Source organism: Heterocephalus glaber, unplaced genomic scaffold, assembly GCF_053883595.1.
Source record: "Heterocephalus glaber isolate CG9 unplaced genomic scaffold, H.glaber_assembly_v1.0 deba00001428, whole genome shotgun sequence".
Classification (NCBI taxonomy): Eukaryota; Metazoa; Chordata; class Mammalia; order Rodentia; family Bathyergidae; genus Heterocephalus; species Heterocephalus glaber.
Genome location: NW_028258293.1, coordinates 25,292,011 through 25,311,023, shown reverse-complemented (window position 1 = coordinate 25,311,023; position 19,013 = coordinate 25,292,011). Strand labels below are relative to the sequence as shown.

The window sequence follows — 19,013 nt, the reverse complement described above, 5'->3', positions numbered from 1 at the left end:
TTAATTCCTGGTGTTTGTTGAGAATCAGCACTGTACAGACTTCAGGCTAAATCTTGAGTATAAAGTTATTATGTTCTGTTGGAAGATCCAGACATTTAGAAAGAAAGGGTTTGGATTCTAATTTTAAATTTTCTTTTTTTAATTGGTACACATTTGTGACCCATAATAAATCAATTTCTTTGAGGAAATTGGTACACACAAACAATGATACAGACAAACAATAGTTAAAACAGCTATCACCACACAAACCAAGCCCTTTGTCTCAAAAAGTTGAAGAATGAAATTGCTGACAGAAAAGAGGTTAAACAAAAGTGTTTATTGGAAATATAGAAGAAAACCATAAAGCTGCCAGTCAGTAGCTGTGGGGATGGGAGTCTCAGGAATTGGGTGCGGATGGACTTTTTCTTCAGAATCTTTTGTGGAGGAGCAGAATATGGGAATCTGCCCAGCATCCAGTAGCCACCTATCTGAGGTGGTCCCATGGGACTCAGACTCTCTAAACCAGTGACTCAGTGTGCAGAGTTAAAAGGAAACCAATTTAAAATCTCCAGGTGTTTTCCATTTCTAAATTCCTGGGAATTTAACCCTGGATGTAAGGAGAGATTGCATTCTCCTTTGGCTGAGAAACTATGAGTCAAAGACTCAGTTTCATAACCTATTCTTGTTTTAATTCTTAACAGTGCAGATGAACATCTCAATTCCATCTCAGCCCTTTCTCTTTGTAGCTTCCCATTCATAAACTAAATAATTATAGTACTTCTTACAATATATTGATCATTTTAGTTGACTTAGTGACATTTCAAACTTCAGAGTGCTTATTTGTAGCATGGTCTCTTTGGCCTCAGATAATATTTATTGATTCAATTACAATGATAAATATATGCACAATTTCCAGAAGTCCAAAATACTCTGACATTATGATATGATTATGGATAATACACAAAATTAGGAGAGTGGGTATTAGAGACAAGGATCAAAACACAGAGGGAAATGTGGGGGAATAGAGGGGAAAAGGATGAGAAAAGAATTAAAATGTGTTATGTACCGACTCCCCCCAAGGAATGTGAACTTTATGTACTGAAAACATGCTAATAAAAACCAAAAATATTTTTTAAAATACTATGTAAAACCTCCATTAAATACTCAGTGATACTATAATGCTATGGTTGTAGTTTTGAGTACTGCATTGATCAGGGGTAGTGAGAGTGGACAACCTTGTCTTGTTCCTGATTTTAGAAGGAATGCTTTCAGGTCTTTCCCACTTATTATGATACTGGCTGTGTATTTGTTATCAGTGGCTTTAATTAGTTTGAAATAGGGTTTTTCTGCAGTTTCTTCAAGTTGTTTCATCATGAATGAATGTTGGATTTCGTCAAAGATTTTTTGGTATCTATTGAAATGATCATGTGATCTTTATCCTTAATTTTATATATGCACTACTATTGATTTATATATTTTAAGATCTTTGCATCCTGGTATGAAGCCAACCTGGTCATGATGTATGATCTATTTTATGATTTGTTGCATCCTACTTGGAAGTATCTTATTGAGGAATTTGGCATCTACCTCCATCAAGGATATTGGTCTGCAGTTTTCTTTTTTGATTAGTTCTTGTCCAGTTTTGGTATTAGTTTACCAGGTTAGAGGAGCTACAGTCCCTTTCCAGAGGTGATTTCTAGATTCTTTCTGTCCTGGACAAAGAATTCATCAAGACAAGTGTGAAAGGTATCAAGGTTTTACATTTATTAAATTTTTTAAAATATAAGTAAAGAAAAGTAACATGCTCTACAGAGTGAGTTTGGGCCCACTAAAAGTAGGAAAAGAAATACCTACTCTTCAAGGTGAGTGTGAACCACTGTGAGAGAGCACAGTGGTCAAGAGCTCAATGGCAGCCATCTTTTCTGTCTCCCACACCTCAGGCTGACATTGGGTCTAGACCATCCTATCAGTAACCTGCTTGGGCCCTCTTGGGAAGAACTGAAGGTAGCACTCTCAGATTGGTTCCAAGTGCAGGGCTATTCTTTGGTTGTGTCCTGGAAATCTGTGATTAAGAGATCATACCCACACCCCCCAGTCAGTTTGCTATGCCCTAATCTCCTGCCTCATTAAGGCAGTGTTGGCATCATAGAATGAGTTTGGCAGTGTTCATTCCCTTTTAATGTTATAGAAGAATTTGAGCAGTATTGGTGTTAGTTCTTCTCTGAAGTTCTCATAAAATTTAATGGTAAATGCATCAGGCCTTGAGATTTTCTTAGTTGATAGTACTAATGCTCCACAAATTTTAATTTTGAAAATTTTGAAAGTTCTACAATTGACTCAAAATCCAGAATTAACTAGCACAAGATTGACAAATGATTGCATAAAAACTATAAATTATTTTAAAGGTTGAACAATAATATAGTAAAGTGAGTCATGATTCTGAATAATTTATGCAAATATTCCACAAAGTATTATTTTCTAATCTATATAGCTAATGTCTGTATAAATCAGCAGGAGTTAAGAAAATATCTAATAAAGAAACATAAATTACTATCTTGTCTGTCTTTGTATTTTTTGTCCTTTTAGTCATCCACATTTTTATGTTAAGTAAATGACTCCTTGATACAGTGTCATCATACAGTTCAGTTCTTGCATTGGATGGTCTGCTTCATTCTCATTCACTGAGATGATTGGCTGCAAGAGTGCTCATCACTTCATCTCCATCCTACTTTGTGTTCTCTGAGTGGAAAAGTGGCTCAATTCATAATCCTTTGCATCATTACAAGAGTCTCCAAGAGCCCATGGACTTGGTGGGCTGTCCCAGTTATGCTTTCCCTCACTGACAAACATATCTATTTCAATCTTCTTTAGAGTATTAAAAGATCCTCTGGTTTGATGCTAGGGAGATTGCTTGTATAATCCAGATCTATCTTGTTCAAAGGATTTACTATGATATAGTCATCTGTGCTCCTAGCTATGGATTTTACTGGCATGTTGCCATATGTGGTCTTTGATGTACTCCAGCAACCTTATCCACAATATTTTAACTACACAGAGTCCTTCATTGTAATCAGATGCTCTGTTGTCTTCATGTTGCTCTTTTTTTGTGTTCTCACATTTTCTTCCCATTACTTCCACTTTTTTTTCTACTCTTTTTGTTCACATCAAGATGTCACTCATTGACCTGTACTGAAAAAACTCAAAATTTTGTATGGCTTGTTTTTTGGAGCATTTTACTGAGATACAGACTCTCTGGGATTCTTTTTATCTGATACTTTTATCTTCCCTTCTACTAGACACTGCATCTTGGGGAAGAATATCAAAACCCTCAATACAGAAGTCTCACATAATTTGTGCTGCTCATTTTGTATGACAATGATGGAATTGTCATTACATCATTGGAATGACATGTTCATTCTGATGTTCATTTCTTTGTAAAACATATCCCTCCTGCCCATTATCCACATAAGTATGGTCAATATACAACCATCAGTATTCCCAGTACTCAACCCAAATATTTATAACATCAAGTTTTCTTAAAAATATGATGACCTACAAAGGTTGCACTTGCTTGTTCTTGATAAGCATATGATTTCCTATAATTTTGAACTTTACATCCATTTTATTTATTCTGAGTATCTCTCATCTAGAACTTTTTGTTCTCATTTATTGTACAATTTTCCTTTGATACTTCGTAACTCCACATGTTCCTTCAATTAAAATACTGAACTTGTGCCTATCATTACTTCCAAGCTTTACAAATTCTGCTACCAAGAAGTTTAATAAGAGGAAATTTATATTAAAATAATTTATGTAGCTATTTTTCTATTCATCTGGAAAAGTAGTCCAATTTTTTCATTTCAAAGCCAAGATTCAGAGAATTTTAACTGTTCAAAGTTAACAGAAATAAAAACAGATTTTAAATTGGTAACCTTATGATTTTCTTCTACATGAGGCAAAGAGGAATTTAACTTCCAGACTTTGATCCAAATAAAAGTCAAATTCAGATTTCAGGCTAGAAATGATATGAATAATAATGTTACATTTCTTCACATCTATTGCAGGGGATGCCAGGAAAAAAATGGGAAATATACGCTCAGATTTAGTTTCTCCAATGAGGAAAACCACAAGGGTAATTAACATTTCACGTCAAAGTGGCTGTATACACATCATAAAGCGGGATGACAAAAATCCTTGCTTAGCATAACTGTTCTTTTGGGAAAAATGCCTCTGTTCAGAACTTGATAAAAATTTATAAATTTATAAAATTTATTAAAAATTTATAAAAAATCATTACCAACTATAACTATCTTGGTGTCTAATTAAACTAAGACCTAAATTACATGGCCAATTTCAGAATAGTAGTAAGGTTGAGGTAATTAGAGAGAAGATCCAAGGAGAACCTAAACAAACTATTTTTTTAAATATAATTTTCCATGACTAAAAAAGACATCCATTGATGAAATAACAAGAAGATGAACAGTGATAATAACTGGATTTTATATTATCCTAACACTTGTGTAACTCGAAATGAAGAAATAATATAGAAAATAATTAAAAAATTAAGAACTTTACAGAATCTAAGTTAAAAAAATTGCTCAGAAAATATACTCATCTCTGGAAAGAGGATAATGGAACAGACAAGAAACCACAGTTCCAAAAGCATTCAGAAAAGCAAGACTTGGTAAAAATATACCAAAGATAAATTGAGTTATATAAGCAGGTTTTAGATTAAAAGGTCTTATGAATCATTAGATTCATAGATAATATTAAAAAGTATGTATTGAAACAATAGCATGAGACAATCCACAATTCAATAACATGATGACTTATTTAAAGGGAATAGAAGTGAAATAGTAAAAAGTAAAACAATTTAAAAGGTAATAATTAATATGTAAGGCACCTTGGAAATTCATAATCTAAATAAATGACATTGTAACAATGAGAAACAATAAAAAATGGAAACTATAAGAAATGCTTTTTTAAATATAAAAAATATTGCTACCAAGGCATATGTTGGTAAGTTTATTAAAGATCATAAAGAAGGGATGATAAAAATACTTTGAAAAAAATGTTCAGATCAACCAAAAGGAAATATATTGAATCAGAGTTTCAAAGCCTAAGTTAACAAAAGTGATGGAGAATAGTAATTAGTTTGAGGTAATAAAAAAAAGATTCAAGGAGACTCCAAACAAGCATAAAAATGTGTGGCACAATATTACGTTTTCAACATACTAAAATATTTGTTTATTAAGTCATTTAGTATATGAAGTATATGTGTAAACAATTTATAAAGAATGAAAATAATAATGGTAAACAAAAGTCAAAACAAAATGTGCATCTTTTGATAACGGTTTATTGTCTTGGTTCCTAAAAGTGTTGGCAGTGGCAGAGTTACAGCTACTGTTTCACATTTATTTCAGGGCCTCATTTCCCTAAGGACTGAAAGAAGACTTTATTAATTCATCCTGCTTGCTGTGAGAATTAAAACGGATCTCTCACACCAACAGGAACTCTTTTACCAGGTATGTGAGACCTGGGAAAAATAGAAGTGGAAGGGAATAGGAAAACTCAGAGTAACTTGAGAAAAGACAGGAAGGACAGGAATCAAAAACATCAGAAGGATCAGGGGTATATTTTTAAAAGGCCTAGCTCTCAGTTCAGGACATAATTTACACCAAAATATATTTATTGTTCATGTGCCTGCTCATAGGTTCGAAGTTAGAGTCAGATTTCTCAGAAATCAGGACTTCCTTAAGATGCTCAAGACTTTCATGGCAGTTGGTATCTGCCCATGAAGTGCTGATTACACAGGTAAAGGATATCTGTTATATCTGTTTTCAGATATAACAGAGAAAAGATTTCACAAAGAGATTGGAAATTCACCAGGTAAAATTCACATCCAATCCTGAGTATGAATTTCTTTTTAACATGATTTTAGTTAACATCTCAGAGATCTCCTCTTACACATCTTTCACAATTTCAAATTTATAACCAAACTCAAAACATTATTCTCCTCTTTTGGAAAATGATGGAAGACATCACATAGTCATGTGGACAAATTTGAAACTATAAGGCCAGGAAAATATGAGGTGGACAGTCAAAAATCAAGTAAGGGGTAGTAAAATAATCTGAGAGCCAGTAACTAGTGAATATATATTTTATATAGAGAAAAGATATGTTGTGGGAACTTCAGATTATCAATGTACCTTCTCTATTTATAGCTCATTGAAGTTCCAAGGATTTCAATCTCTTTTTTTTCATTAAGTTTATTGGTACCTTTAGGTATACAATACAGTTACATTCATCATTGGTATCTTGTACCTTTACATGATGTATCTTGGTTCTCATTTTTTGCCCCTTCCCCTGCCCTCCTTTCACCCCCTCCACCTTTCCCTATTTACAAAGACTTTGTTTCCTTTTTTTTCTTTTCTCATATTTTTTCTTTTCCCTTCTTTCCTTTCCCCTACCCCTCCCACTTCCCCTACTCCTTCAGACCGTTTTTCCTATTTCACAATATCAATTATACATGGTGATCCTTATTTACACTTTCAGTTTTTCACACCAGAGAAACTATTTGGTATTTCACTTTGTGTCCTGGATACATTTTTCTTTCTTTGAAGATTTCACGGAATAGAATGACAAGCACACTGGTGGCCACATCATAATTTTCAAGCGTTATTAAGGGTAGAAAAAAAAATAAGAAGCAAAACATATCTTTGGCTCTGTTGGGTTTTCACTGCATACAAATGAAATGAAGTTGACAATTTTTTCCAAACAGCTATGCACAGCATTTTTGTGAGATGCTATTTTTCTATCTGAGAGGACAGTCCAGAAACTTCCTTTCTCCCACCCTTCTATTGTATATCAAAGGACAGTTGTCTTCATTGCCATTGTTGTCTTTACCAGCCGGAGCATTTTCTGATCAATATGTGTAAAAACTTATTTATGGATTCTGCTTGCACTATATCTTCCTTCTGCTTTATTTTTAATTGACATTTTAAAGTATTTCAGTGCAACACTCTTTGTTAATTTGTTGAGGTGAAAGGCATACTAATTTTTCTAACTTGATTACAATACAATATTTTATTTCTCAGCACAAGTGTGAAATTGTTATTATCTTCAGTTGACAAAAGAAGCAATACAAGTGCAAAAAGAAAAAAAAAAATCATCTGCCCACAACTACAAGGCAACCAACCATTGGAACCACAAAATGAGCAGGGTTGATGTGATTGGAGAGCCAGAGAGACAAGGGAGATCATAGGTAGGCAACTCCTTAACATCTCAGTAAAAAGTCTTTGAGTAATGAACCATGAATTGAATGACCTCTATGTCAGAGGTCTTCCAGCTTTCAAGTTAATTTATTTCTTCTTTTTTGGTGAGGGTGGGGGGAACAAAGATCATAGGATCAGGGAAATGGTCTGCACTAAGTAGTGAGGTGTAGAGAGCTACATGTCCTAGGTCTGATCTTGGATTAAAAAAATGGAAAGGATTCAACAACCCTAAAAAGGGATGAGATCTGAAGACAGTGATAATGAGTGCAATCACATGAAATTGGAGGTTGATCATCAGGCAGATGGGGTGAGGAGGACAGCAGGGCTGTATCAGTTCACACAAGATGTAGACAGAATTTAATTATAATCTGAACAGTAGGAAAAAACTGACTTTATTTCCAGAATTTACTTGCTTGATTTCCTGTTTATGGGTCTTCCATTTCTTACAAAATTGCCATTATTAAACAACCCACTTAAACATCTGCTACATGAGGAGACAGGGATTTGAGAGTCTCAAAGGGTCAAAGTAGATTTTATAATATGAGTAGGTGCCAATTTATTTTCTTACATTGAGAAGTAATCTGTGCCATGCACTGTTCGTTCTCCTGTTAGCATTGTATTAGCACGCATGGTTGGCAAGTAAGCGTAAGTTGGATTTTAAAAGATAACTCATCTTTTTACTTCAGAGATTTATTTTTATCTCAGAGTAAGTGGGGAAAAACATTTTCTCATTCAGTCTGTGTACAAGTGATTTTCTGTCAAGTTCAGATGTCCATAGGGTCATTCAGACTAGCATATAAGTATATTCTGTTATTTTATATTCTCTTGATTGAGTATTAAATTACGGTTTTCTTCTCAATCTTTCCAAATTCACAGTCTACAGTTCAGCATATATTGGTGGGCAGATAAGTATCTATATTTTAAAATAAAGCAGGAAAAAGACTTTTAATTTTTTAAAATCAAAGCCAGAAAAAATTCTATTCATTAAAAAGTACATATTTTAGTTTATTTATTTAGATACTGGGGATCGAACTCAGGACCTTGCGGTTGCACGGCAGGCGCTGGAACCACTGAGCTAAATTCCCGGCCCTATGTTTTATATTTTTAAAGAGAATATATGACTTTAATGTCTACCTTAACCTGAAGTTCACTCAGAAAGATAACGAGCTAAAACAAACTGATGTTATATTTGATTGTTAGAAGAGAGCAAGGTTGTGACACAAATCATATAGTTGACGATAGGTGAGTAAGAACAAGAACCATGCTTACTGATTCTTGTTTGAATTCTGTGAATTCTATAAATATATTTTTCTTGATGTTCTGGCATTGTGAAATAAAATTCTGAACTTTGCCAGTGACATAAATTTAATGTCAATCACTGTTGGAATCTTTTATTTTTCTTTCAGAAAAACGGCTGATGTAAGACCAATCCCTGGCTAACAATGTTTCTGAGAAAATTATGAAGTTAAAAATATGGTGTAGTTTTTCCTCTATACTGTTCCTCTCTGGAATGTATCTTTCAAAAATCATCCATGTTTATATGGGATGATGAATGGGTTTGTCACTGAAAGGCAGAAGTAAAGATCTTGGGGGGTATAAATGAAAATTTCATAGACAAAACCCAGCAATGAAATAGAGAAAGATGAAGTTGATATGTGGAGTTGGTTTAAAAAGAGACTAGTGGTAAACATTAAATTTTGGAAGGTGTTCCCTCTTTCTTTTTTGCTTTCTTTTTGTAATACAGATTCAGGTCTTATCAATACCTTTCCCACTGGAGTGTGACTGTGGAATTGGACTGTGGTTGAACACTGATCCCCATGGCAACCTCAAACTACAGTAGCTCCCTGTCATCCACATTCTATCTCACAGGTATCCCTGGCTATGAGGAATTTCACCACTGGATTTCCATCCCCTTCTGCCTCCTCTACCTTGTTGGAATAATGGGCAACTGCATCATCTTGCATATAGTCCGGACAGACCCCAGGCTGCATGAGCCCATGTACTACTTTCTGGCCATGCTTTCTCTCACTGACATGGGCATGTCCCTGCCCCCAGTGATATCACTTTTCAGGGTGCTGTGGTCCATTTCCAGGGAGATCCAATTCAATATCTGTGTAGTCCAAATGTTTTTGATTCACACTTTCTCCTTCACAGAATCATCTGTGCTTTTGGCCATGGCCCTGGATCGATATATAGCTATCTGCCACCCCCTGCGGTATGCTACCATTCTCACCCCAAAACTGATTGCCAAGATTGGGATTGCAGCCCTGCTCAGGAGTGCTATTCCACTAATCCCACTTCTGGTTCATCTGACCTTCTTTCGCTTCTGTCACTCGCATGTCCTTTCTCATTCCTATTGTCTGCACCAGGACATAATCCGCCTTGCCTGTGCTGACACTAAATTTAACGTAATATATGGATTGGTTGTGATTACTATGCTATGGGGCCTGGACTCTCTGGGTATTTTAGTGTCTTATGCTTTCATCCTTCATTCCGTGTTAAGAATTGCATCCCGTGAAGGGAGACTAAAGGCACTCAACACATGTGCCTCCCACATCTGTGCTGTACTCATCCTCTATGTCCCTATGATAGGGCTATCTATTGTCCATCGTTTTGCCAAGCAGTCCTCTCCCTTCATCCACATTCTCATGGCTCATATCTACTTAATGCTTCCACCAGTGATCAACCCAATCATCTATAGTGTGAGAACCAAGCAGATCCGCCAAGGGGTCCTCCTCTTGTTTTCCCCCACAAAAATTAGTTCTACTTTGATGTAGGCATGTCATAAAGAAAATGAAGATGTCAGTTGTAATGTGAATTGTCTCCTCTAAGTATGTTGGGGTCAGAGTTATCCACGAAATATTACTTAAGAAGCACAATACAGCTGATGGAGCATGATGAAGATGCCCCATAGGACAGAGATGGTGGCCACTCAAACTAGATAGCGTGAGTTAGCATGTGGTTCATATACCACTTTTAACTGTGAATATTTTGCAGAGGAGTGTATTTGGAATCATTTCTTTCCATTCTCTCCTGTATCTACTAAGTGAAGTTATTTCAATGAAGTTTTCCTTAAAAGCCTACATTGCTTTTTTGTTATTCACTACTTGCTATGGAATACTACTAGGTTGTTGTTGTTGTTGTTGTTGTTGTTATTTTATCCTTATGTTTGTAAATCTGCTAGCATCTTATCTTGGTATAAACATATTGTGGTTCAAAGCATAAGTTATCAACCATCACCACACATCATAATCACCTTTGAAATGTCTACATACCTATTTTTTCTTCTTTATCTAAGATGTCTTATTTCTTAAGAAATACAATCATATTATTTTTATTTTATTTTATTTTTGGAAATAACCTTCTAAAAACCTGAGATAAAAACTTAAAATCTGCAGATATTATGATATGAAACTGGTAATTGTGAACCTTTGTGTGTACTATATTTGATAATAATTTAGAATAAACTACACATTTATACACAGGGAAAATAGATCATTGATATGCAATTATTTACATAATTGTGGCAGGCTACAATAGATAAAATTCTATGTAATTTTTGTCTAGAATTCTTTTCCCCATATGAAATTAACTTTTCTTAAATCTATGAAATTGTCAAGCAAATTATTGTATATAAAGTTTTATAATAATAGTTGTAAATTTAGCTGCATTTATCTAGTTCTCATGTCTATATTGGCTCAAATAAAGAAAAAGACTAAGGGCTAAACAAAAACTTTAATAATGCTCTAGGGTTGTCAATATCTGTATAGATCATATTAATAGATAATATGTTTTCATGTATCTTATTCTAACTACCATTATGCGGAAGCTGCAAGAATTAGACAATATTTAGTGTAGAAATGTCCCTTAACAATTACTTGATGTACAAATGTTAGTGAAATAAGTTGGCCTTTAAATATACATGACAAGTTTAGTTTTGTTTTATTTTTCAATCCTAAAACTGTTGTGTCCACATTTCATACAATAAAGAAATCTCAGAAACTTATAATTAATATTTCACTTTTTAAGCATATTAAGTACTCCTGGGAAATCTATGGACTTTTGTTTGCTCTCTGACTTTAATTAAAGTGTGTTTGTTCTCATCACTTTTTACCTTTTGCGTGAATATAATCTGTTACTAATATTTAATCATGCATGATCTTATTTGAAATAAGACATTCAATTACATATTAAACAAACTCTTGGGAGTAACTGTGCTCCAAAAGTAGAATTTTTAATGAATTTTTTGTTTGCCAAAGTACATTTAAACTATTAGACCTTAGATTTTTAAATCTATAAGGCAGTTAAACTATTTTAGTAGATATAAATATGGATTATGGAGAGAAGCTCAGCCGGTCCCAGAACCCAGAAGGAAGCTCCAGGCTCCATCCCAGGCTCCTAGGGCAGAGAAGCTCAGCTGGTCCCAGCACCTGGAAGGAAGCTCCCCCGCTGCCACCCCAAGCTCCTAGGGCAGAGAAGGTGAGCCATGCAGGCTCCAGAAGCACCCCACCCATCCGTGGAAATGAGAAAACACATAACTAAGCCTCAAAAAAAGAGTTCCAGATCACCTACAGCAACCCCAAAGGGAAACGGGATGGAACAATCTGACACTCAACCACCTGGACTCTCTGAACTGGCAACAAAAGAGAACCTGGGAAAAATGAAATCAGAAATAATTTCTCAGATAACAGCAAAGATTTTGCTCATGGTGCAAGCCATGATTAATGAATCTAGAGAGGACACAGATTAAAAAATAGAGGATCTGAGGAACATGATGGAATCCCACCATATGAAACAAATGGAATCCATAAAACAGATACAAACAGGTTTCCAAGAGATTAAAAACTCCATCAAAAGTCTGCGTAGCAGTATGAACCAATGTGAGGATAGAATTTCACATATAGAAGATAAGATTGCAATTAGTGAGGAGGAAAAGAAAAATTGCTTTAAAATTGTAAGGGAACATGAGAAATCAATCCAGCAGCTGCTGGACGATGCAAAGAAGAATAACGTAAGACTGATTGGAGTCAATGAAGAAAGAGGAGAGAGTGCAGATGACATAAAAAAACTCTTCACAGAAGTGATGGCAGAAAACTTCCCAAGCAGGGGAAAAGAACTTGACATACAGATAAGTGAGGCATATAGGACTCCAGCTAGCCTTAATAAAAAAAAAAACAAAAAAATCCAAAAAAACCCTACACATAGGCATGTAATAGTTAGGATTCCAGAAATCCAACAGAAGAACAAAATTCTACAAGCAGTGAGAGAAAAGAAACAAATTACATACAAAGGAAAGCCCATCAGAATCACAGCAGACTTCTCAACACAAACCCTCAAGGCAAGAAGAGCTTGGAGGGATGTATTTCAAGCCCTAAAGGAAAACAGCCTCCAACCCAGATTGATGTACCCTGCAAAACTATCTTTCAAAATGGATGGAGAAATTAGATACTTTCATGATAAAGAGCACCTCAGGAACTTCATGAATACCAAACTGGCACTCCAAAAAATTTTAGACAATACCCTAGGAAAAGAAAATGAGGATCACAACCCCAGGAAACCCAGCAGAATGAATCCACTGAGTGTGACAAATTAAACTCAAAGGGGGAGAATCCAACAAAAAGAAAAAGTCATGACAAGGCTTTTAAAACTTTGAACTTCATCTCCCTAATGACTGCATAATTCAATCTTATTATTGTACTGATTAGTATTTTTCTGATTGTAGAGTTGCACACCATTCCTTGTGCTATACTGGTTATTTATCATCTTCTTATGTCTACATTTTAATTGGGTTGTCTATTAATGAGCTCTAAGAATTCTTTATATATTCTGCTCATAGGTTATATGCATTGTAAATATGATCTGCTTAAGGACTACTTTTCATTTTAATGATGTAATTTAAAGTTCTAAATATTGATGGAATCTCATTTATCATTTTTTTCTTTTATACATCATGTTTTTTGTATCCTAGGTAGTTTTCTTGCCTACCCTGAATTCATAAATATTTTCCCTTATAATTTCTTCTTAAAGTTTTATACTTTTAGGCTTTCTTATTTAGGTTCATAGATCCCTTCAAGTTATTTTCATGTATGGAAATAAAGGGTTGAGGTTAATTTTTTATATACAGATACCAGGTGTTCTAGCGCAGTTTACTGAAAACACCATCTCTTCCTCGGCTCTTGAATTGAGTTTATATTCTATAAAATGCTAATGTTAAATAATCTTTCAAAACTCAGTGGACCATATATGTGTGGTTCTATTTCTAGATTCTCTGTTTTATTCAAATGATCTATATGTCTTTCCTTACACCAACACTGCCTTGATTACTGTAGCTTTACAAGAAGTCTTAAAATTAGGTACTAAACATCTTCCAACACTGTTTTTGTTTTTGTTTTTAACTTTTCTAGGTCCTCTGTACTCCTACATAATTTTTAAATTTCAATATCCAATTCTTCATTTATAGCAAGCATATACAGGCCTGAATTTTTATATATACCTTGTGTTTTCTAATCCTGCTAAATTCAAGTACAAGTTCTAGGGGCTCCTAGAGATTTCTTAGTATTTTCTCTGTAGATGATTATTTCGTCTACATATAAAGATTTTGCTTCTGCCATGCCAATCCTGTCCTAATTGTATCATTTTATTGCCAGACTATTTTGGTGGGGACTAAGTTTCAAAGTTTAATGGACAGATAAAGAGTAAGCATATCTGGCCTTGTTCTCCACCTTAAGGAGAAAGCATTGTATCTTCTCCATTCATATAAGGCGTTCTCACTGGAAGTATGGAGTTCATGTCTTTAATCTGTTGAGAAGGTTCTGTTCTACTTCTAGTCTCCTGATAGCTTTTACCATGAAGAGCCGTAGAATTTAGTCCAATACTTTTTCTCCAACTAGTGACAGAATTATATGGCTTTTTCCTTTCCTCTATTAAAATGATGACTTTTGGGGGTGGATCTTCCAATGCTGAACCAACACTGCTATCCCTATAACAAAACCACTTCCTACATCCTGCCAGATCTGACTTCTAATAGTTTGTTTTGTTAAACAAATTTCTATCTATGTTCATACTTTTTTCTTTTATTATCTTTATCCGGTTTTAGGATTAGCACAATGTTGATTTCCTAAAATGAGGGGAGAAGTGTTCCTTCTTTTTTCTGCTTTAAATGTTTGATATAATTTATCAGTTAAAATGTTTATGAGCCTGCTGTTTTCATAAAGGTAGGTATTCAAGCTAGGAATATACTTTCTTTAATAGGTGCTATTCAAATTTTATATTTCCTCCAGAGTTAGATTCATTAATTTGTCTTCCAAGGTACTTCTTAGAAGTTGTCAAATTTATTTCAAAACAGATTTTTGTAATATGCTTTCTATATCCTTTCAAATTCTGTCAAATCTGTGGTAATGTCTCCTAGATCTTAATATTGTAATTTTAAAAATGTATAACTGATGTTGTGTAACAGGAAGAAAAGGTCTAAAAGAGCAGGGGAATTGGAAGGGGTAGGGGAAGGGAAAAAAGGGGGGAAAAACCCCCCAAAACCAAAAAAAAATATGGATTATGAAAATTCAAGTTTACAAATTATAGTCTATTCTCCTTTAATTCATTGTTAGAATTATGTTATATTCATGAAACATACCTCAACAAAAACATTTAGAAAACATTTATTCTCACAATGAAGGTACTCCTTCCCAGTAACACACATTTGGTAAAGAGAATAGTGATTGAATATATAAACTAATAAGTCAGTGGCAAGGTTGTGGTATTATGGATTGAGAAAAGAAACTTTATCTTGCTTTTGGAACCCTATTAAGCTCTGAAATCCAGTCCTCTGGTAAATAGCAAGTGCTTCTAACACAGGAAGCTCTCCTATTCTTGGCCAGAATTGCAATGATACAATTGAAGTACCTATCTAGTTTGAATGTGAGCTTATAAATTAAGAGATGTTTTGAGTCATATTACCTTGTTAGATAATTTCATGAGTTTATATTTGTCTCCTGAAAGTATTCTCCACATTTCTGTTGAATCTGTAGTTTATCCAGCATCTCAAATAATATTCCTCAATTTTGTATTCTAACTCATTTTACCTAGGCAAAAATATAAGGAGTTTGTTTCACCGTGTTAAATAGCATCCTTTATATGATGTGATGACCATCTTCATACAGCAGAGAATCCTTTTTGGCAAAACACAATGAAGGAAAACTATAATAGTGCTATCCCTTTCACCATCTAAATGTTTCGCCATTCCTTTTTTTTTTTTTTTTTTTGACAGATCAGATGTACAATTTTACTTACATGAGGTATCCACAGTAGTCAAATTCAGAGACAGAAAGTGGGATAGTAGTTTCCAGGGGCTAAGAGAAGGGCAGAATAGGGAAAATTATTGTTTTTTGTTTTTTTTTCCCATTGTTTATTGGTACATTTTCGGTATAAAATACAGTTACATTCATCATTGGGATCTTGTACCATTACATGAGTATCTTGGTTCTTTTTTTCCCTTTCCCTTGCCCTCCCTTCACCCCCTCCAATCTTCTCTATTTGCAAAGACTTTGTTTCCATTTTTTTCCTTTTCTCATATTTTTTCTTTTCCCTTTTTTCCTTTCCCCTACCCCTCCCACTTCCCCTGCACCTTTAGACCTTTTCTTCCTGTTATATAATATCAATAATACATTTTTAAAATTACAATATCAAGATCTAGGAGACATTACCACAAACTTTACAGAATTTAAAAGGATATAGAAAGCATATTTCAAAAATCTGTTTTGAAATAAATTTGACAACTTCTAAGAAGTACCTTGGAAGACAAATTTTTCTGATTCTAGAGTTGCACACTTTCCTTGTGCTGTACTGGCTGTTTATCATCTTCTTATGTCTACTTTTTAATTGGGTTGTCTATTAATGAGCTCTAAGAATTCTTTATATATTCTGCTCATAGGTTATATGCATTGTAAATATGGTCTGTTTAAGGACTACTTTTCATTTTAATGATGTCATTTAAAGTTCTAAATTTTTGTGGAATCTCCTTTATCAATTTTTTTCTTTTATACATCTTTTTTTTTATACTAGGTAGTTCTTGCCTACCGTGAATTCATAAATATTTTCCCTTATAATTTCTTCACCATTCCTTTTATACAAAACACTGTTGCAAAACACTTCATAACTCCACTTAGTCATCCAATTGTTCAATCAAATGACTTAAACTTTAAAGTAATTTATTAAAAAAAAAAGTGTGGACAACCACCTGATTATACACAATCTAGAATCAACTATATGCATTTGTAGAGAGAATGCTACATAAATGCTTTTCATAACGCTCAATTCTATTAAACAATGTGAAGGTCAATATTATATTATTTATACAGTTTGTTCTTATCTATATGGCAGGGAAATATTTCAGATTTTTTAAAAAGAAGATGTGAATATATTCTAGTGAATAAATGGACTATGTTGTAGAGATTACGGCTGATAGGTTTGTAGATTATAAAGTAGGATCCTGGAACCTTAGATGCAATTAGCAAGGAAGGTGAGAGTAGGAAAAGCTAAACTAGAAAAACTACATGAGTTTATATACAAAAGTTAAACTAATCATTGGACAAAGTCCTGATCATTTTCCATGATTTTTTCTTCTCAAAGATGTCCCTAAGACAATTGTAACCCTATTAAATCAGGATATTAAAGGATACTATGGATTTATCCAGGATAACAATCTGAACCAATATGAGGCTAATTTACTTAGCAGCCCAGCAATAATGGCAGCTGAGATAGAGGTTAGCCCTTATTTCAGTGATGTTCTCCTTCAGCTGAGAGTCTACAGCATCCTGGCTTCTGTCCATCCTAAGACTCATCTTATTCTTTGATGTCATGATATAACTCAGGATGTTTCCATAGAATATCTAGCTTTGTAATTTATTTAATCAAATAAAAGTGAATTTATACCATGCATAGCTAAAAGATTCTTTATTACAATAAGTCTTAAAGAAGATAAATAGATATTTTCAGACACTAAGAGAAAATGTGTTTATTTAGAGAAAAGGAATACAAAAATTTTACCTATAGGGTTTAAACATAAGGGAATATCAGATAATTTGTTATATGAAGTTTTTATTATTTATTACTTGATTAATTAAGGTGCTTAAGCAATTATTTATTGCATTACTAGTCTTTTGTAGGTCTTGTTGGAACAGTCAGATTTGGGATCAGAAGTATTTCCGGATACTATAGAGTTCTGGTTTTATCCTTTATCCTTGTCATGGAAATCTGACATAGAAGAGGTATGTATGGTGCAAAAAGCTATTTAAATCCCTCACTTTGTTATACTGACATTTCTCTGAATCTTTGTATGTTGGTAGACTCCTTGATGGTGCTGAAATTTCCTGTTACCTTCTTGTCTACTCCATATCAGTAAGATAGCATTTGGAAATATGAATATTCTATGTTCTATTTAGTGGTTAGGAGTTCTGTGGATAGATTGGCCCAGATTAATTCAGACTTGATATTTGAATCTAATTATCTATCTTGGATTCCCCTGTTCTTTGCTGCTTCATTATTCTTGGATCGTTTTGGTTGGCTAAAGAGCCCAATTACTCGCATTCTTATCTCTTTAGTTTTTATACCATAAACAACGGGGTTCATTGTAGGTGGCACCAGTAAATAGAGGTTGGCCAGGAGAATAAGGATGTGCCTGGGTACCTGGTGCCCAAAGCGATGGGTAAAGAAGGAGAAGAAGGCCAGAGAATAGAATATCAATATGACACATAAATGAGCTCCACAGGTTCCAAAGGCTTTTGTCCGGGCCTCCCTGGAAGGTAGTTGGAAGACTGTTCTTAAGATTAGCCAGTAGGAAAGAGAGATAAGGACAAAGTCCAGCCCAGTGGTGAGCAGAGCAGCAGTGAGCCCGTAAATACTATTCACAGTGATGCTATTGCAGGCCAATTTAGCAATGCCCATGTTCTCACAATAGGTGTGATGGATGATGTGACTTCTACAGAAGTGCAGACGAAGAATGAGGAGGACACCAGGAGTGACAACAGCCACACTCCGAGCCACCAGAGCTAAGCCTACCTTGCCGATGAATGAACCTGTAAGCAGAGTTGCATAATGGAGTGGTGCAGAGATGGCCACATAGCGATCAAAAGCCATGGCCAGGAGAACAGCAGATTCAGAGAGGAACAGAGCATGAACAAAAAACATCTGTGTGAGGCAGGCTGGGAACATTGACAGGGAAGGACCCTTCCAGAAGATGACAAGCATTTTGGGCACCGTGACTGTACAGAGGAGGACGTCGTTGAGTGCCAGCATGGTCAGGAAGAGATACATGGGTGCATGGAGGCTCTTGTCACGGGCCACCACTGCCATAACTAAGCCATTGCCTATCACAGCCAAGAGGTACATGCAGCTGAAAGGGATGGAGATCCAAATTTGGAAACCTTCTAATCCTGGGACACCAGTCAGCAGAAAGGAAGTGAATTGAGCAGATGTATAGTTGAGTGTTGTAACAGAGAGGTAGCCAGAGTCTATTACATGAAAAACAGAGAGAAGATAACTAGAATAAACAACAGTATGAACTTCTTTGGTACTAGTCAAGTCCTAATCATTACTTTTGATATGATGAAATGGAAGGAGTGAGGATCATGAATGACAGTGTCTGAGATACATTATGAAATAACTGAAGTTTTATGGTAAATCCCTTCTTATAAGGCACTGTGTTTTTAAAAATTAATTTTATTGGTACATTTTAGATATTCAATATAAAGACATTCATCATTGGAG

General features: G+C 34.6%; 2 protein-coding genes across 2 annotated transcripts; one reads left to right on the top strand and one right to left on the bottom strand.

Moving 5' to 3' along the window:
• The first annotated feature begins 9,070 nt into the window (after window positions 1-9,070).
• Window positions 9,071-10,030, top strand: LOC101708048 (olfactory receptor 51L1-like). The gene has a single exon (XM_004863468.2). It carries the CDS (start codon window positions 9,071-9,073, stop codon window positions 10,028-10,030), a length of 960 nt encoding a protein of 319 aa, XP_004863525.1.
• A 7,720-nt stretch (window positions 10,031-17,750) lies between these two features.
• Window positions 17,751-18,650, bottom strand: LOC101708390 (olfactory receptor 52D1). Its single transcript, XM_013064932.3, has one exon. It carries the CDS (start codon window positions 18,633-18,635, stop codon window positions 17,751-17,753), a length of 885 nt encoding a protein of 294 aa, XP_012920386.3. The 5' UTR covers window positions 18,636-18,650.
• Window positions 18,651-19,013: the final 363 nt, after the last annotated feature.